The 15,450-nt window shown below is 41.1% G+C and overlaps 2 protein-coding genes across 2 annotated transcripts; one reads left to right on the forward strand and one right to left on the reverse strand.

Moving 5' to 3' along the window:
• Positions 1-1,692: 1,692 nt before the first annotated feature.
• On the reverse strand, positions 1,693-13,280 carry SKA3 (spindle and kinetochore associated complex subunit 3). The gene is made up of 9 exons (XM_086481816.1): positions 13,178-13,280; positions 11,621-11,685; positions 10,616-10,781; positions 8,442-8,862; positions 5,218-5,318; positions 4,279-4,457; positions 3,779-3,991; positions 3,501-3,616; positions 1,693-1,726 (listed from the first exon to the last, which is right to left on the reverse strand). Exons 1-9 carry the CDS (start codon positions 13,278-13,280, stop codon positions 1,693-1,695), a joined length of 1,398 nt encoding a protein of 465 aa, XP_086337942.1.
• Positions 13,281-13,547: 267 nt separating this feature from the next.
• Positions 13,548-15,194, forward strand: MRPL57 (mitochondrial ribosomal protein L57). The gene is made up of 2 exons (XM_086481817.1): positions 13,548-13,601; positions 14,721-15,194. Exon 2 carries the CDS (start codon positions 14,726-14,728, stop codon positions 15,035-15,037), a length of 312 nt encoding a protein of 103 aa, XP_086337943.1. The 5' UTR covers positions 13,548-13,601; positions 14,721-14,725; the 3' UTR covers positions 15,038-15,194.
• The last annotated feature ends 256 nt before the right edge of the window (positions 15,195-15,450 follow it).

Here is a 15,450-nt window from a genome sequence, read left to right on the forward strand (position 1 = left end):
ACCATGAAATTCCATGACTAGCATCCTGCCCATCGAGCGGTTTTAGTCTGTGAAGATGCTGGAAGCAGGTCTGGCCTTCAGTCTCTGAAGGAGTTGGGTAGAACAAGTAAGTGTTTTTATAGCAGCACATGATCAGTTTTCCAAGCAGCCACCAAGCATCTGGGACAGATTTATTTAGTATTCAGAAAGTGTTGGTCAAGCAAAGACGGTCACATAAACATACATACTGATTTTTAAACAGAAGCTAGCATAGAAAAACTACAATTCAGACCAGAACTAGTACAAAATCAGTTTCTCCAGTTAATTTGAGGTACACTCATCCTGAAGAATCACTGGAATAAAAATTAAAAGCTCCTTTACTTGCTAGGTTTTAGCCAGCAAGCAACTGCAGAAATACTTCTGGGCATCTCCAGATGTCTGCATATCCTGAGGACAAAAAAAAAAAAAAAAAAAAAAAAAAAAAGGGAGCTGTGTTCAGATAGTTCAGAAAAGCAAACACTTCTCCCCATCTCCTGGGAGAGTCTCTTTCATGCATTGCATGCCTGCCCTCACACAAAGGACAGAATTTTAGCCATCAAGAGGAAGACCAGGTACAGCTGGTAAGAGCAGTCCTGGAGTCACTTGGAGGAATAGCTGGAAATGGCAAACTGCCTCCAAACGAAGATACGTAGCTGGGATTTCTTGTGGGAAAATAGAATCTCTGGTGGAAGAAAATCCCAATTACTGTGACTACCAGATACCAAAAAGAGCCCAACAGCTCCAAGAACTCAAACTGGTCAGCCTTTACGGGGATAAATGTGCATGTTTCGGAGTGACCCCACCACTTACAGAATGCACATGGCAGCAGCGCAGGAGAGTAAGCAACTCCCTACACACCTGCCAGCAAACCTCTCCAGCAGCTGAAGATAAAACCAGTTCCAACTGCACAATCTGTTTTTAAAAAACTAGTAGTTGAGCCAGAGTCACCTTTTAGGGCTACAAGGTCAGACTGTTGGAAGGGAAGCAGATGTATAGCACCTAATATGGTGTCAGCGTAAGAAAACAAGAAAGAAGCAGCGTAAGAAATGCCTGTCTGTCAGCCAGGTGACAGAGCGCCTGATGCAGGACGATGCCTGGTAGGGTTTAGCATTGCAGAAGTGACCAATAGCACGGGAGTGCTTTAATCAGTAAAGCAGGAGTTACTCTTCCAATAAAGAGGGACTTGTTTCTGTTGAAGATACTAATACTGCTGAAGTACTATGCTCTGAGCTCAGCCCCGAAAAGGTGTACCGTGTCACCAGAACAGCCAGCGATACCCATTTCCTGGGGCAATATACTGGACTTCCCCTTTATTGCAACCCAACTACACTTCTCTACAGCCTGATGCAAACACAAACAACAAACACGAGAATCGTGTGAAACAACTGAAGTGTACTGCCTCATACATGACCCCAGTCCTCTCTGAAGCATATATATGTATATTTAAAAACCCTCAATATATTTTTCCAACAATTTCAATAAAAAAAATTAAGCCCAAGTCATTAGTTCAAACAAGTTTATCCACATCATGGATCATTTTTCTCCATTAAAGAAGCTTTTCCTTTGTACGGCTCTGTACTCCCACCAGTATTTTCTTTTGCTTTTTGATCTTGTTAGGATTCAGTGATAATATCCATGAATGTGAACAGTCTCAACATGGTCTTCAGCTTGATTTCAGATGTTTGGCTTGAAAAATCCAGGATATTCTCTGCAAATATATCCAGAAGAGTTCATGAACTTGTTATTTCAATCATATTTTGAATTAGCAGAAAACACAAACATTGAAAACGTTTTTCATTATCTTGACAAGAAAAAAAGAAGGGTCAGCTAAAGTAAGAGCTTTGCTCTATTTGACTGCTCAAATATTAAGATACAGAATCACAGAACAGTAGGGGTTGGAAGGGACCTCTGGAGATCATCTAGTCCAACCCCCCTGCCAAAGCATGTTCACCCAGAGCAGGTCACACAGTACCGTGTCCGGGTGGATTTTGCATATCTGCAGGGAAGGAGACTCCACAACCTCCCTGGGCAGCCTGTTCCAGGGCTCTGTCACCCTCAGAGTAAAGAAGTTTTTCCTCACATTGAGGCAGAACTCCCTGTGCTCCAGTTTGTGCCCATTGCCCCTTGTCCTGTCACTGGGCACCACTGAAAAGAGCCTGGCCCATCCTCTTGACACCCGCCCTTTAGATAGTTGTAAGTGTTGATAAAATCCCTTCTCAGTCTTCTCCAGGCTGAACAGCCCCAGGTCTCTCAGCTTTTCCTCATAAGAGAGATGCTCCAGTCCCTTCATCATCTCTGTAGCTCTCTGCCGGACTCTCTCCAGTAGCTCCCTGTCCTTCTTGAACAGGGGGTGCAGAACTGAACACAGTACTCCAGATGTGACCACACCAGGGCAGAGGAGGAGGAGAACCTCCCTCGACCTGCTGGCCACACTCTTCTTAATGCACCCCAGGACACCATTGGCCTTCTTGGCCACAAGGGCACATTGCTGGCTCATGGGTAACTTGCTGCCCACCAGAACTCCCAGGTCCTTCTCCGCAGAGCTGCTCTCCAGCAGGTCGACCCCCAACCTGTGCTGGTGTGTGCAGTTATTCCTCCCCAGGTGCAGGACCCTACATTTGCCCTTGTTGAACCCCACTAGGTTCCTCTCCGCCCAGTTCTCCAGCCTGTCCAGGTCTCACTGAATGGCAGCACAGCCTTCTGCTGTGTCAGCCACTCCTCCCAGTTTTGTGTCATCAGCAAACGTGCTGAAGGTGCGCTCTGTCCCTTCATCCAGGTCATTGATGAACATGTTGAACAAGATCAGACCCAGTACTGACCCCTGGGGAACACCGCTGGCCACAGGCCCCCAGCTGGACTCTGCGCCGCTGATCACAACCCTCTTGAGCTCTGTCCTTCAGCCAGTTCTCAACATACATTACACTGAATCAGGAATATCTACACTTGATCAAGTTGTCACAAAAACTTCTTTCTAGTCAAATCAATCAAGTTCTTTTTAAAGCTATTATTCCATTGTTCAAAGATTACTCATAATTATTGTAGACTAATTTAATCTCGCATATTGTTCATAAGGTGGCTTTGCATTTCAAAGAACTTTGTCTTTGACAAAACGACCGTGAAATTGGTTGCGTCAGTTTTCTCCAATTCCTAATTTTTACTGCCTAAATATACTCAGAAGAAAGCATTCACTGGTGGTTTAATTTCCACGAAGCAAAATATACCTACAGATAAAGCAGTAAAACTCTACCTTCATCATTATTATTTTTTTTTTTTTTTAAGGTGGGAGAATCAATTATACTATTTGTTCTTTACAATAAAGGCAGCCGGATACCATGCCAAAGAATAGTTATTTAGTCACAGCAACAAGAGCTATTTTGGTAGCTGAAGAGCAAGCAGCTGCATGAATTTCTAAATGCATTAAAGCATCTTTGTAGCTCCTCCAAATTCAATTACTTAACCAAATTTATAAAATTTAATCATACCTGTTCTCTTTGTTGCAGTAATCAGTGAAATCACTTTCATATCTTGTATTTCCTGCTTTGGTCTCTGTTTCCTTGGCTTTAGAAGAGTCTACTTTATGATTATACTTGGACAGAATCTACAGGAAACATCAAAACAGAATTAGAGTTTATACATTTTTTTAATAAGTAGCAGAGAACTCCTCCTTTCTGAATAACAAAATTTGACAGAACTAGAAGCCCTTTTAATTTTACTATTTTGATATTAAAACCATTTAGGAAAAAAAGGTATATTAGCTAACCTGTAGAACATCATCTGGTATCCTTGTTATTTCTGGAGGCGGAGGAGTATTGAGTAACTGGTCATAGTGTTTTATTTGGGGAGGTGAAGGGTCTCCAAAATGTTTAAGATACTCGTCAGAGCTCAGAGTAAAAGGAATGCTACCTTTTACATACTGTTTCTCTCTTGCATCATTCTTTGTCACAGACTCAGTCTTTTTCTCCTGCTTTACCTGCTGCAAAAGAGGTATTAAATGCCTTCAGTTAGGTTACTTATCTCGGATATGTAACCTAATATTTAATATTAGGTTAACTGATATTAGTATTTAATAAATGTACTTACAAAATTAGTTAATTAATATTAATATTAATATTTAATAAATGTACTTAGAAAATTACCATTAGAAAGATCTTCTACAATGACATAAGGAAAAGTAGTATTGGAAGAGAAACCCAAACCGACATTTGAAAAATCGCTTTTGGTAAAAAGGGTGTGAAAATGCACATAATTGCTATTGATTACCTTAGCTTCCGTTTTTAGCCATCTTGTTTCAAATTCTGGAAACCGTGGTGTTCCTGCATGACTGGGAAGAGGCAGTTCATTTGTCTCTGCTGACCTTGATAATACCGTTGCTCTGGACTGGATTTTCACATCAGGAGTGCAGAACACAAGTACCATAGGAGAAGCCATCCAGTCAGCCGCTGAAATTCAGATGTGGGCAGGGGACAAAAATGAAAATATAAACATACACATATATAAATATTATCAGTTCCAGTGCCTCAGTTTAGTTTTCTAAGTCTATTAGCTTTTCACAGACCTGCATACTCTAAACCGCCTGTATCATTTTAGCTGATACTTTCAGGACCATCAAATTACAGAATTCCATAACAACAACTAATGTAGAAAAAAAAAAAGTAAATCTAGTCCCACTACTGAATATAACTGGAAAAGCCCAATTTAAATCAAATTGCTTTAGTTTCTCATATATTCAGTTGTCACTGTTTGTCCCAAGATCTGCAAGCATTTTCAAGGGAACATATTACATGTCCTCTCAAAGGAGTTTTAGCACCACTCTTGAAGGATCATTAGCCTCTTTCAAAGCAGTTTCTTTCCTATCCTTAAACAGATCTAGCGGGTATTCTCAGAAAAAAACAATGCAAAACAGTACTTTTATTTCAAATAAAGATAAGTTGCAGTCAAAGTGATGGATCCCTCTGCATAATTCTAGATGGATGTGAGTAGAAGAATGAGCAAAGATTTACACTAAAGGGAGAAACTTTCCCACAGAAGCCACGAACATTTTGTTTTCTAGACGTTGGTACTCAGACAATGACTGGGCCTGAATTAATTATATTTAACAAGAAACACAGTTTAAAAGTTTACCGTGTGTTTACAAGGCATTTACACACGCATTATGTGCAATAAATATATACATGCGTTTTTACATGTTTTTAAACTTACACTTCTCAGCTGTCACTTTCAGTTTTTGCCCAGGAGTAATCATGATTTCCCTGGATGTCATTTCTGGTACACTCACTTCATGATCATCTTTTTTAATCAACCTGAAAACCAAACCCCTCCATTAGCTCTCAAGTAATATGGATAAATCACAATTAAAGGAATACTGTCAGCTTGATCACTTCTCTAGTATGTGTTCATCAACACTCAAATCAAAAATTCGTTTCCTCAGAGATGACTTTTTCATAATTTTTCATCTAGGATTCTACCGCAGCCACTTGTAGCACGCAAATGTTCAATCCATCCACAAATTATCAAATACACTGAGATTTCAATCCAAGGCATAGCCCTCCCCCAAAATACAACCCAAAAGGTGTCCAGGGTCAGATCAGTTTTCTTTGTCCCAGATGATCAATTCTGCGTTAGGGGTACAGACTACTTTATTTACAATTGCCTGTTGGCTGCAAAATTCTAAACAAGAGGAAATCTTTTGGGCTTTTAAGCTACTAACGTTACTGTGAACACTAAAAGATTTTTAGTTCAATTTTTAAGCTTGAATAAAATTACTTCTGTTAATCACTAGCTGATTTCAGAGTGAAAAGTCATTTAATATTAATTCCACAAAACTAGAAAACACAATTTCTAAAATTCTTTTTTCATATGCAGGATATTCTAGGGTAAGAAGGCTGTAGGCAGGGAAGAGACAATACAAGACAAAAGGTGGAAGCTTACCTAAGTTCTACACAAAAGTGTGTCTATAAGAAAATTATTTTAAATGTTTAAGAAGTCCTTAACTATAAGAACCAGATTTAGAGCTTCCCTACAAAAGGTCTAAGAATTAAAAAAAATAATCCCTTTGAGGCAGTATATTTTACTTAGATGAACACATCTCAAATTTTGATTAAAAAAAAAAGTAGTAATTTTTCAAGTCAGTTGCGCCTTGGAAATATTACAGATACCAGAAACCATATGATTTTTAGTTTTTACAGTGGAGAAGAACAAGTATAACAATAAACACTTTTGTTCAGACACTTTCCTTTTTTTTTTTTCCCCCTTCTTTTCTTTACTAATTAAGTTTGGTTTCAGTTTTGTAGTAGGTGCACCAAAGCATATTGTTCTTCTCACCTGCTCCAAAACTGAAGACCTGAAAAACGAAGCTGGAGGAGTTGAGGGCTACTAAATATTTTTAAGAACTCTGAGATGATTTTTTGAAGTGGTTTTCACACAACGCATAGCTGCTAGACAGATTTCAGCTACGTACAAGACCTGGCCGGCACAAGCAAGGGATATAAAAGGGCAGGGATGTCTCCAAGAAAGTCAGAATTATTACCTTTGTACCTGGAAACTACAGGTATAAGGCTACCTCATTTGTACTAGGTTTTTTTTTTTGCTTATCTGATCCTCGGGGGAGAGATTCTGCCCATTATTCAGTGAAAAAATATCTTTCTTTTATTAATTTTTTGTTGTTGTTTGTTTTTTGTTATTTGCTGGCTTAGAGTTCTGCCCACTGAACATGCTGAGCCTTCTCACCAAGAGCTGAGATGAGTGCTTTTTGGAGGTAAGAAGCTGTTTAATTGGTTCAGCCTTTCTGATCAAACAGCAAGCTAACCCTAACAATGCTGCAAAACAAACAAACCAAATAAGCTAGAAGACAGTTAAACAACATTTTAACTCTAATGACTTAATGTCGTGACCTCTCACATATGCCACTAATTTTGAATCCGTACGCAGCTTTAACTTGTCACAATTACCTTGTGTCCATCTGCTTTGGTCATTAATAACAATGATGTGTTAAAGAGCAATCACACTATAACTCTCTACAGAATTTTAATATTATCATTTTAGGGTATGGAAGACTGGGGTTTTTTTTGTATCCATATAAATATTGCTGTCCAATTGTTTCACTAGAAGCCACAGAAATAGAATCTACGTTTGCAGATATATCCATTTATAAATTACAGCCATAATTAAAGCTGAAGATCACATTTAAAACAGTTCTCACTATATAGGAAAAGTAGCAGAAAACCACAAAAAGTTACAGATATCAGAAGAACTTAAACTGTGTGATAAGCTGAAACTATTTTCAAAATATTATTTGAGGGAACAATTTCTGACTTAATATTTTTCATGATTTAGTAACAGTTTTCCTGTTACAATTCAAATACTATAGAGCTTTATAGACATTATAGTATTTAAATATTCAAAAGGAGAGATCCCAAAACTATTTTCATGCATCTTTTTTTCACTTCCAGTAATCTTAAAATTTTAAATTAAATTAATTAAATTTTTAAAAACCTCAAAATTTAACCATTGCAATAAACGGGATCTTTGTGGGAAAAAGCCACTTAAGTTGGCCTGATCCTGAAGAACTTCAGACCCGTGCCTATATTGCAAATATCAGGGATTAAAAAAAAAAAGTTGAATGATTATTTCCACAACTTACTTTGCATGTGGTTCTTGTTTTTTAAATAGTTTCTCTAAATACCAAATATTTAGCCGCAGAACAGCAAGTTTCTTTTAAATACTGTCAGCTTTTAAAATTCAACATGTTGCTAATCCTAACTATAAAAACATGATCTAACTACCCTTACTCTCTCTTAGAAGCATAGCAAAAGACTTCTGCTGCTAAGGTGTTCTGCACCTCACTGCTGCAATTTCTTTTCTTTAATTTTAATTAGAACAGTGAAAATCTGGAGATGTCTTTTCAACAGAAGACTGGAGCAAAAAAAGCTAACCATGTGTAAGGTGGAGCTGGATAAGGAAAGATAGTACACTGTTTCTGCAATGAGGCATTTTACTGAATGCTTTAGAAGTTTTTTCCAGGTCTGCTTTCCTAAAGCTTCTGCAACTTTTAAATTGGCTACAGAATATCTACTGCAGACCTCAAACCCAAACGCAAGGTTATGGAAAGCAGAAAGTCACAGATACACTGTGCAAAGACCACAGCAAGAGCTCACAGACAGACTGTGCCTGGATGATTCCTGCTGTGGTGCAGTCAAGGGAAGGAGTACAGCAGAGAGGTGTTTCATGGCAGCGTTTGACACTGCAAAGGCTATGTGAAAAGACACACAGAGCTGAATAAAGACACGGGACTAATACGGTGGCAGATAACATATCACCTGCTTGAAGAAAAAGACAAGGGCAATAGCAGTAAGAAATTAGTACAGCAAGAAGAAACTACAGAAAATTCAGTAGAGAAGCAATCTGAACTTAAGTACTTTACTCACTTCTTGCTTGCCTGAGCAGTTTTACGGATAAGTGACATCGTATAGTCTTCATTCATACACATGGTATGTTCACTAATGCCAAAGTGCTCCAGTTTTGGTGTTACGCATTCATAATCGTCCATCTTCAGCATACATTTTGGTGTTTTGGGCAAACTACAGGGCTGCTGTGGTTTTAGTGGAGTCCTGTTCTTTGAATTTTCTTGGTATGCATTTGTGGTGTGCTGGCCTTTCACTGCACTCCAAGCCCTGGAGAAAGCATATCGTGAAAGACCGAAGTCAGAAAGCCGGGGGTTACGCAGTGGGTCTTTGGGCACTAGTGGCTTCTCGGTATAAGCTGGAAGATGAGGTACATCATCCACTTTTTCTTCATCAGATTTAGTCTGGACAGACCCTGTTGAATCACTGTTCACTTCTTCCCTCTCTTCTGTTTGAGAAGTCATAGTTAAAAAAAAAAAGTCAGAAGATTCTGTTTTAAGAATTTATAAAATAAATTTGGGCTCCCCCCAGTTTAAAATTTTTTATTTATTGTAAAAAATAGATTCCTTCTTTCATTTTAAAGCACTGAACCTCAAGCTGCAACACATATCAAAATCCCATATCAGGCTAAGCTGTATTTAGAATATAGGCCAGTCACACCTATACCGACTTTCACTGTATTGGTAAATATTATTTTTAGGAAAAGTGTATTTTTAATAGAATTGATCTCTCTGTATGGATCAGGCAGGAAGTGCTAATCTTAAATATATTTATTTGGTTTTATTTCAGTGTAAGAGTGGAAATTCATTAAAATTGTACAACATGAATGACAATGAAAACAAAATTTGTCTAGAACTGAAAATGTTTTTGGGCGAAGAGCAAAGGCTGCACAGAGTACTAGAATGTTCATTCTTCAGAAAAGCAGTATTGAAGAAAGGTTATGAAGCAGCAACAAAAACTTATGAAAGAGGGTAGATTTTTAGGTACAAGAAGAGTCTGTTACAGAAATAAGCAAATGTGTAATTTGTATATTTCTGTAGTTAGATAAACTGAAACACACCAAAATATTTGTGAATTTCTTCATGATGCAAGAAGCTGGGGAAAAAAAAGCTATTTAAAATAACACAGCAGAGGCATTACCTTTGTATGTGTATTGATATTACATATTCAGATACACTTAGCTTAAAAATACATCTTAAAAAATAGATAAACCTTGTAGCTCTGTTTGGAGTCTTCTTTAAAAGCAGAGAGAGGACAGGAAGGAAGGTACTAGAGAGTCAGAGCCTTCTGCCGTATTTTTGTAAACCAGTTGTAGTAGCTTAACTCAGAGGTGAATATGGTCCACAATCATAAGGACTGGCTAACGCTCCAGCGAAGGTTAAGGCGTGCCCTGCCAAAGGCTTCTTGACGATTGATTGGGCCCTCGACCAAACTGGGTACATGCAGTACTGACAGTTGTAGTTTTTCAACTCATTCTCTGTATCTGGATTTTTCACACAGGTGCACGTGCATTTTCTGACAGGATTAAGGCTCTTCCCTTCCCCAATGAGCAAGCTACTACTGCTCGCTACATAGAATCGTAGAATCACTGAACAGTTTCGGTTGGAAGAGACCTTCAAGATCATTAAGTCCAACCTTTGTCCTAGCTCTACCAACACCACTAAACCATGTCCCTAAGTACAACATCTACCCATCTCTTACACCACCTCCCTGGGCAGGCTGTTCCAATGCCTGACAACCCTTTCAGTAAAGAAATTCTTCCTAATATCCAGCCTGAACCTCCCCTGGTGCAGCTTAAGGCCATTTCCATGTGTCACCTAAACCCCGTATGTGCTTCTCTTGTCCCATTTGTGCTGTGGAGCACATTATTTTAAGATTTTCTTTATGGTGATTTAAGTTAATGGAATCATCACATATGAATACAGACTACTTCGGATGCATCTACAATAGTTTCCCATGCATGAGAAGCTGAAGCAGCATAATTATCTGGGTTATGAAAATATGTTTGCTAACATGTTTTCTGAATATAACTACTAGTGGAGAAAAAAAAACAACAAAGCCAAACCCACACACTAACTTAAAGCAAATAACATAGATGTACTTAATCTCTTTATTAACAGAAATCTACACATAGCCAAAGAGAAACATTTTAGAACATCACATTTGTTTTCACATACTGCATTGCCAAGAAATATTACCTGTAGAGTCTTTGACATGTGGTTTATAGCCATATTTCTGGAACAGTTCTCTTATTTTTCCAAGATCTGTTGCATTTCTTTGCATCAATATTTTGCTTGCCTTCATAAACTCATGAATTGCTTGTTTTTCAGAGCAACTCTTACCAAGACTGGCATTAATATCTTCCTTTGGGGGTGGAGGGGGAGGAAAACAGAAATATTGGTTTTCGAGTCACCACATGGTAGTTTTTCCACACACTGTTTTGGAAATAAGTATTGAACTTCAATTCAGATGAGGACAAGGAGCAAATTTAGATTTTATCTATACCTGAAAACTAGGTTACAAAATACCAGGAATATATAGGGCTTGAGTGTACAAAAAATTACAAAAGGTGAACTAGGATGACAGTTCACAGTATGATAATTGCTTACTGGTAATCAGTCAAACAAAAATGTATGCTTTTACTCCATAAAAATAGGAGACAACGGCAATTAGTTTGGACTCTTACTCCCCATGTACAAAGAATTAGTGCAAAGCAGATTGTAAACCTCAAGTTTATATCCTATTTACCTCTCAAGTATTTCTACATACGCTCATTTCCATAGCCCATTTTTCCTACATAAAGAACATTCTTCACAAGTTTAACTGAAAGGCTGAAGGTACTGAAACTTCTGTGGAGATTGCCTTTATTTGAAGTGCTAGTCTTTAAACACAAACAAGCATACCTCTTCTCTAGGGAGCTGCTGCTCCAGAATCCTTCTCCCCTATATCTACGCGTTGGCACAGCTACAACTTCTGTTACCTTTGTCATCTGCTGATCAGAGTGACGTCAGCAATTGCAAACTAATAAATACTGCTAAATCTACTTTAAGTCACCCAGAAGCTTTTGGGCACTACCCCCACATCCACAGCCACTACGAGAACTCAGAGGTTGTATTGTGGCCTAATGATGAAAATAGAACCATAAGTTTATAGGACGCTCCCCTCCCCTAATTTTTCAAGAAGGAAGCATGTTAAGACATTACCTTCAGAGTCCTGATTTCACAGTGGAGGTCGTGTAAGACTCTTCCTGGAGGTTCGTCTTCATAGTCTTTGATATGCATATTCACATAAAAGGGTTTGGAAAGAAAAAAAAAGGGGGGATTAGTGTTTTAGCACGCAAGTACATTCTCCACCAGAACAAAATCTCTTGTATTAGACATGTTGGAGTCATACGTCAGAGAAACAGAGTCAAGATAAAGAAAACCAAAGAGAAACCAGTTTGCATCAGGTACCTTCCACAGCATGAGACTGCAGTTTGCACAGTATGTTAAACTACACCCTGAAACCGCACAGACTTCCACTTTACTGATGCAGATAGCACTGTAAAAATTAATCTGCAGCAGATGTTGGTACAATAGGTAGGTCCTTGGGCTATCAAGGGTTATTTATGCTAAATTTTTATCCTTAAAGAACTTGAACTTGAAATAATAATAAATTGTAGAAAAAAGTGATATAGACACCACTGAAAAACACACACCAACAAAAAGCTGAATTCTTCTACCTTATTTGCACATGGACAGATGTTAGCAGTGTTCCCCTAAACATGCAGCAGCTATTATTTATCTCACTGAAAATGAAAGTTAACGCAAATAGTGTAAAAGAGGACACCTGCTATGTGAGAAGACATTGCACAGCAATAAATCTACTTAGAAGCTTGAGCTATGTGGGGGATCTCAGCTGGACTGAGGCCCCTGGACAGGACAACTTTGACCTTGAGAGGATTCCAGTCTACCTGTGAGAGAACAGACAGGAGCAAGAAGATCTGCAGCTGCAAGATAAGCAAGTTCTGAGAAAGTGTCAACCGTAAGACAAGGCATACATGTCCTTTTGGCAGAAGAGCTGAGTTATAATGAACTGTACAAATAGCAAATGATAAGATTGCATAACAATTCTGAACCAATTATAAAGAGACACATCTGGGAAAGCTAAGGGGAAAGAGTATAAATGAACTGCCAATAAAGGCTTTTGTACTAACAGGCTTTCAAAAAGATTTGTTGTCTTGTCGCTTTGTCCGTCTCGACCGCGACAGAGCTATCTGTGCGGAGAGAGAACAAGCCCTGCAAATGTGTTTTCCTGTCTCAATCCATGAAAAGGAGTAAAAGCAAGAAGGTGATTCCCATTTCATCCCGCTTTTCCCCGTGAGAAAAGCTCACCTACACACCCACAAAGGAGCTTAGAGAAACAAGGATAAGAGGTGGAGCCCAAATAATACCCTGCCGAGCTACCGATCCCCAGAGCCATGAGCCCACCAAAGGCCCATCTGTGCACGGCCAGAGGAGCACAGGGCCGCAGTGGCAGGGAACCCAAATGAAGGATTCCTGACGAACAAACGCGGGGGGTGTGTGGGGTGTGTGTGAGTACCGGGCTATCCCAGCAGAGCCATCAGCCCCAGCGTCCATCGCCACCGAGAGCAACTCCCCAGACCACCCGAGTCGGGGTCCTGCTGCCCGGAGGTGGGGTGGACCCGCCAGCAGGAGCCCCGGAGCAGGCCTGCGGCCCTGGGATGGGGAGTGGACCTGGCCGCCCCGGCCTGCGCTTACCCGTGTCCTCTCTGCGTAGGGCCCGCTCGAGCTGCCTTGCCTCCTTCTCCAGCGTGAGGGCCAGGGCGCGCAGCTTACTGAAGAAGTCCCTCGACACGTCCATGGCCCACGGGGAAGGGGCGCAACCAGGGGCGACCTCAGCCCCCCACACCCCCTACACCCCGACTAGCCGCAGAGCACGATAATGTCTGCCCTGAACCGGGGCTGGGGACGGCTCTGAGGGGAGAGGAGACGGGCCGCGCGTTGCCCGAGAGCGACGGTTACCGCCCGCCGCCAGCTTCAAACCGCGGGCAGCGCGCGCCCCATTGGCGGCGCCGCCAGGCCCCGCCCCGCCCGTCGCGAACTCTCGCGACACGGGCCTCCAGAGCCCCGCCTGCCGCCATCTTGCTTCCCGTCGCGGGGGCTGGAGCCGTCGTCGGAGTCGGTGAGCGAGGGCAGAGGGGCTGGGCCCGGCTTTTTAATTATGGGGATGGGAGCGCTGCTTTGGCCTCTTGCAGTGCTGCTTCTCGCTGAGCACAGATTGGCTCCGGGCTCGCTCGGGCTAGCCTGGCCCGGCCCGGCCTGGCCCTGAACCGGGAGATAACCTCGGTGGGGAACGGGCAGGTGATCCTTCTGCCCAGGCAGCAGCGCTCCGCTGGGTGGGCCGAACCCCATCGAGAGCCGGCGGGTACCCAGCGGCTTGGGTGGCTCCTGCAGCCCCAGAGAGCCCCGGCGGGCAGCCGTGTCGCGTCGCGCGTCGGCCTCGATCCGTGAGGAGCAGGCACAGGCCTGAGGGCGAGCAGCGGGGAGTGGGGTGTGGGGTGGGGTGGCTTTTCTCAGCCGTGGGGCTGGGTTATGGCGTCTTATAAGTGCTTGGCTGGGTTACTAGTTGATGAAAAAACCATATAATGAGAGACGTAGGGGTTAGCATGTTTAGGACTACTAAACAGGTTAATAACCTGCGTGTCAGATCTAAACGTAGCTTGGCCTTTCTTGGCTCTTTGTTACACTTGTGTATTGTGTTGGAAACTGCATTTGTGCTTTCTGGATACGCTGTTGGTCTAATGCAGCATTTTTTTCTAGAAACCAGGTTTCCCATAGTTAAAATACAAGACTAGGTAATTGTATACTAATAAGTTTATGGGGTGACTGTGGTTGAAAACTTAATGCTGAGGAAAGGCCAGATCTAAATCTAGAAGACAGACCTGGAAATTCTCCATTTTGACAATGCAGTTAGGTGTTTGAAGAAGGAATGAATGAAGTGAATCCTTTGTTTAATAGTATTTGAGACTGGATTTTTCATAACTAATTTATGGAGGACATGCTTTAATCTCAATGTAAGGATAACTGAGTAAACTCTTTAGGTAAATAAAGATTTCTGTTATCCTTTTCTGGTTTTAAGTTTCCAATATGTCTGTCATTGTACTGTCTGTGTAATGGTTGTATCAGGTTCTGACATAAAGTACAAACCAGCCAGCTAAAAGGCAGAGGAGTTAAGTGTGTGCAGTTTCTAATTTTTGTCCCTCAGGTAATGAGTATTTTGTATTTTTGTTTATATTTTGAGGCATAATGTTTTTAACAACAGTATTACTCCGAAAGAGAATTCCTGGAAGACAGTGGGTTGGAAAGTACAGGCGACCAAGAGCAGTTACCATTCTGATGAAGCAAGCAATGATCCGAAGGTTGGAGATTGAAGCAGAGAATGAATATTGGCTGAGTCGGCCTTACCTGACGCGGGAACAGGAGTATAAACATAACACAGAAGAGAGACGTGCGAGATGGGAAGCTGTGAGAAGTCTGATGAAAGCCAAGTTTCCTGAGCATAGATACATCAGCGATCATTTAAACCACTTAAATGTGACAAAAAAGTGGACAGTTTGAATATGGCGCGTTTATATTTGGCATGCGTTCTGCACTACCATGGGATCTGCTGTTGTACCTGTTATGGTGATTTTGTAATTTGGTAAGGGTCGGTGACAAACGAGACTTTGCTACGGTGTACAGAATCTCACATTAAAAGTAGTCCTGTGGAACAGCGTATGTTCTGTGGTTATTGTCTCCTTAGGAAAAGACAGTTCTTTCTGTGGCTCTCCCATCTGCCTGCCCTGTGTTCTTCACGGGTTGTGCACGCACCAGCACATTCCCATGTGCAGGGATGGTGATTGGACCTAGATGCGAAGCTTCACAGATGTCCTTGTGAAAGCTAGAACGTGCCTGCTCTTTGGAAAGGGATTATCTGCTGGTGCTGGTCACTGTCCCTTCTGAGGGATACTTCCGTATACATCAACACTTGG

This window comes from Leptosomus discolor, chromosome 1 (assembly GCF_034619465.1).
Source record: "Leptosomus discolor isolate bLepDis1 chromosome 1, bLepDis1.hap2, whole genome shotgun sequence".
NCBI classification, from domain to species: Eukaryota; Metazoa; Chordata; class Aves; order Leptosomiformes; family Leptosomidae; genus Leptosomus; species Leptosomus discolor.

Bases quoted from the DNA above. Each gene is read 5' to 3' on its own strand.
- SKA3 (XM_086481816.1), bottom strand. From the start codon at position 13,280: ATGGACGTGTCGAGGGACTTCTTCAGTAAGCTGCGCGCCCTGGCCCTC. The intron at 11,686-13,177 runs GTAAGCGCAGGC...TGCATATCAAAG, and splicing joins CCTACGCAGAGAGGACACGG to ACTATGAAGACGAACCTCCA. The intron at 5,319-8,441 runs GTGAGTAAAGTA...TTTGGTTTTCAG, and splicing joins ACTGCTCAGGCAAGCAAGAA to GTTGATTAAAAAAGATGATC.
- MRPL57 (XM_086481817.1), top strand. From the start codon at position 14,726: ATGTTTTTAACAACAGTATTACTCCGAAAGAGAATTCCTGGAAGACAG.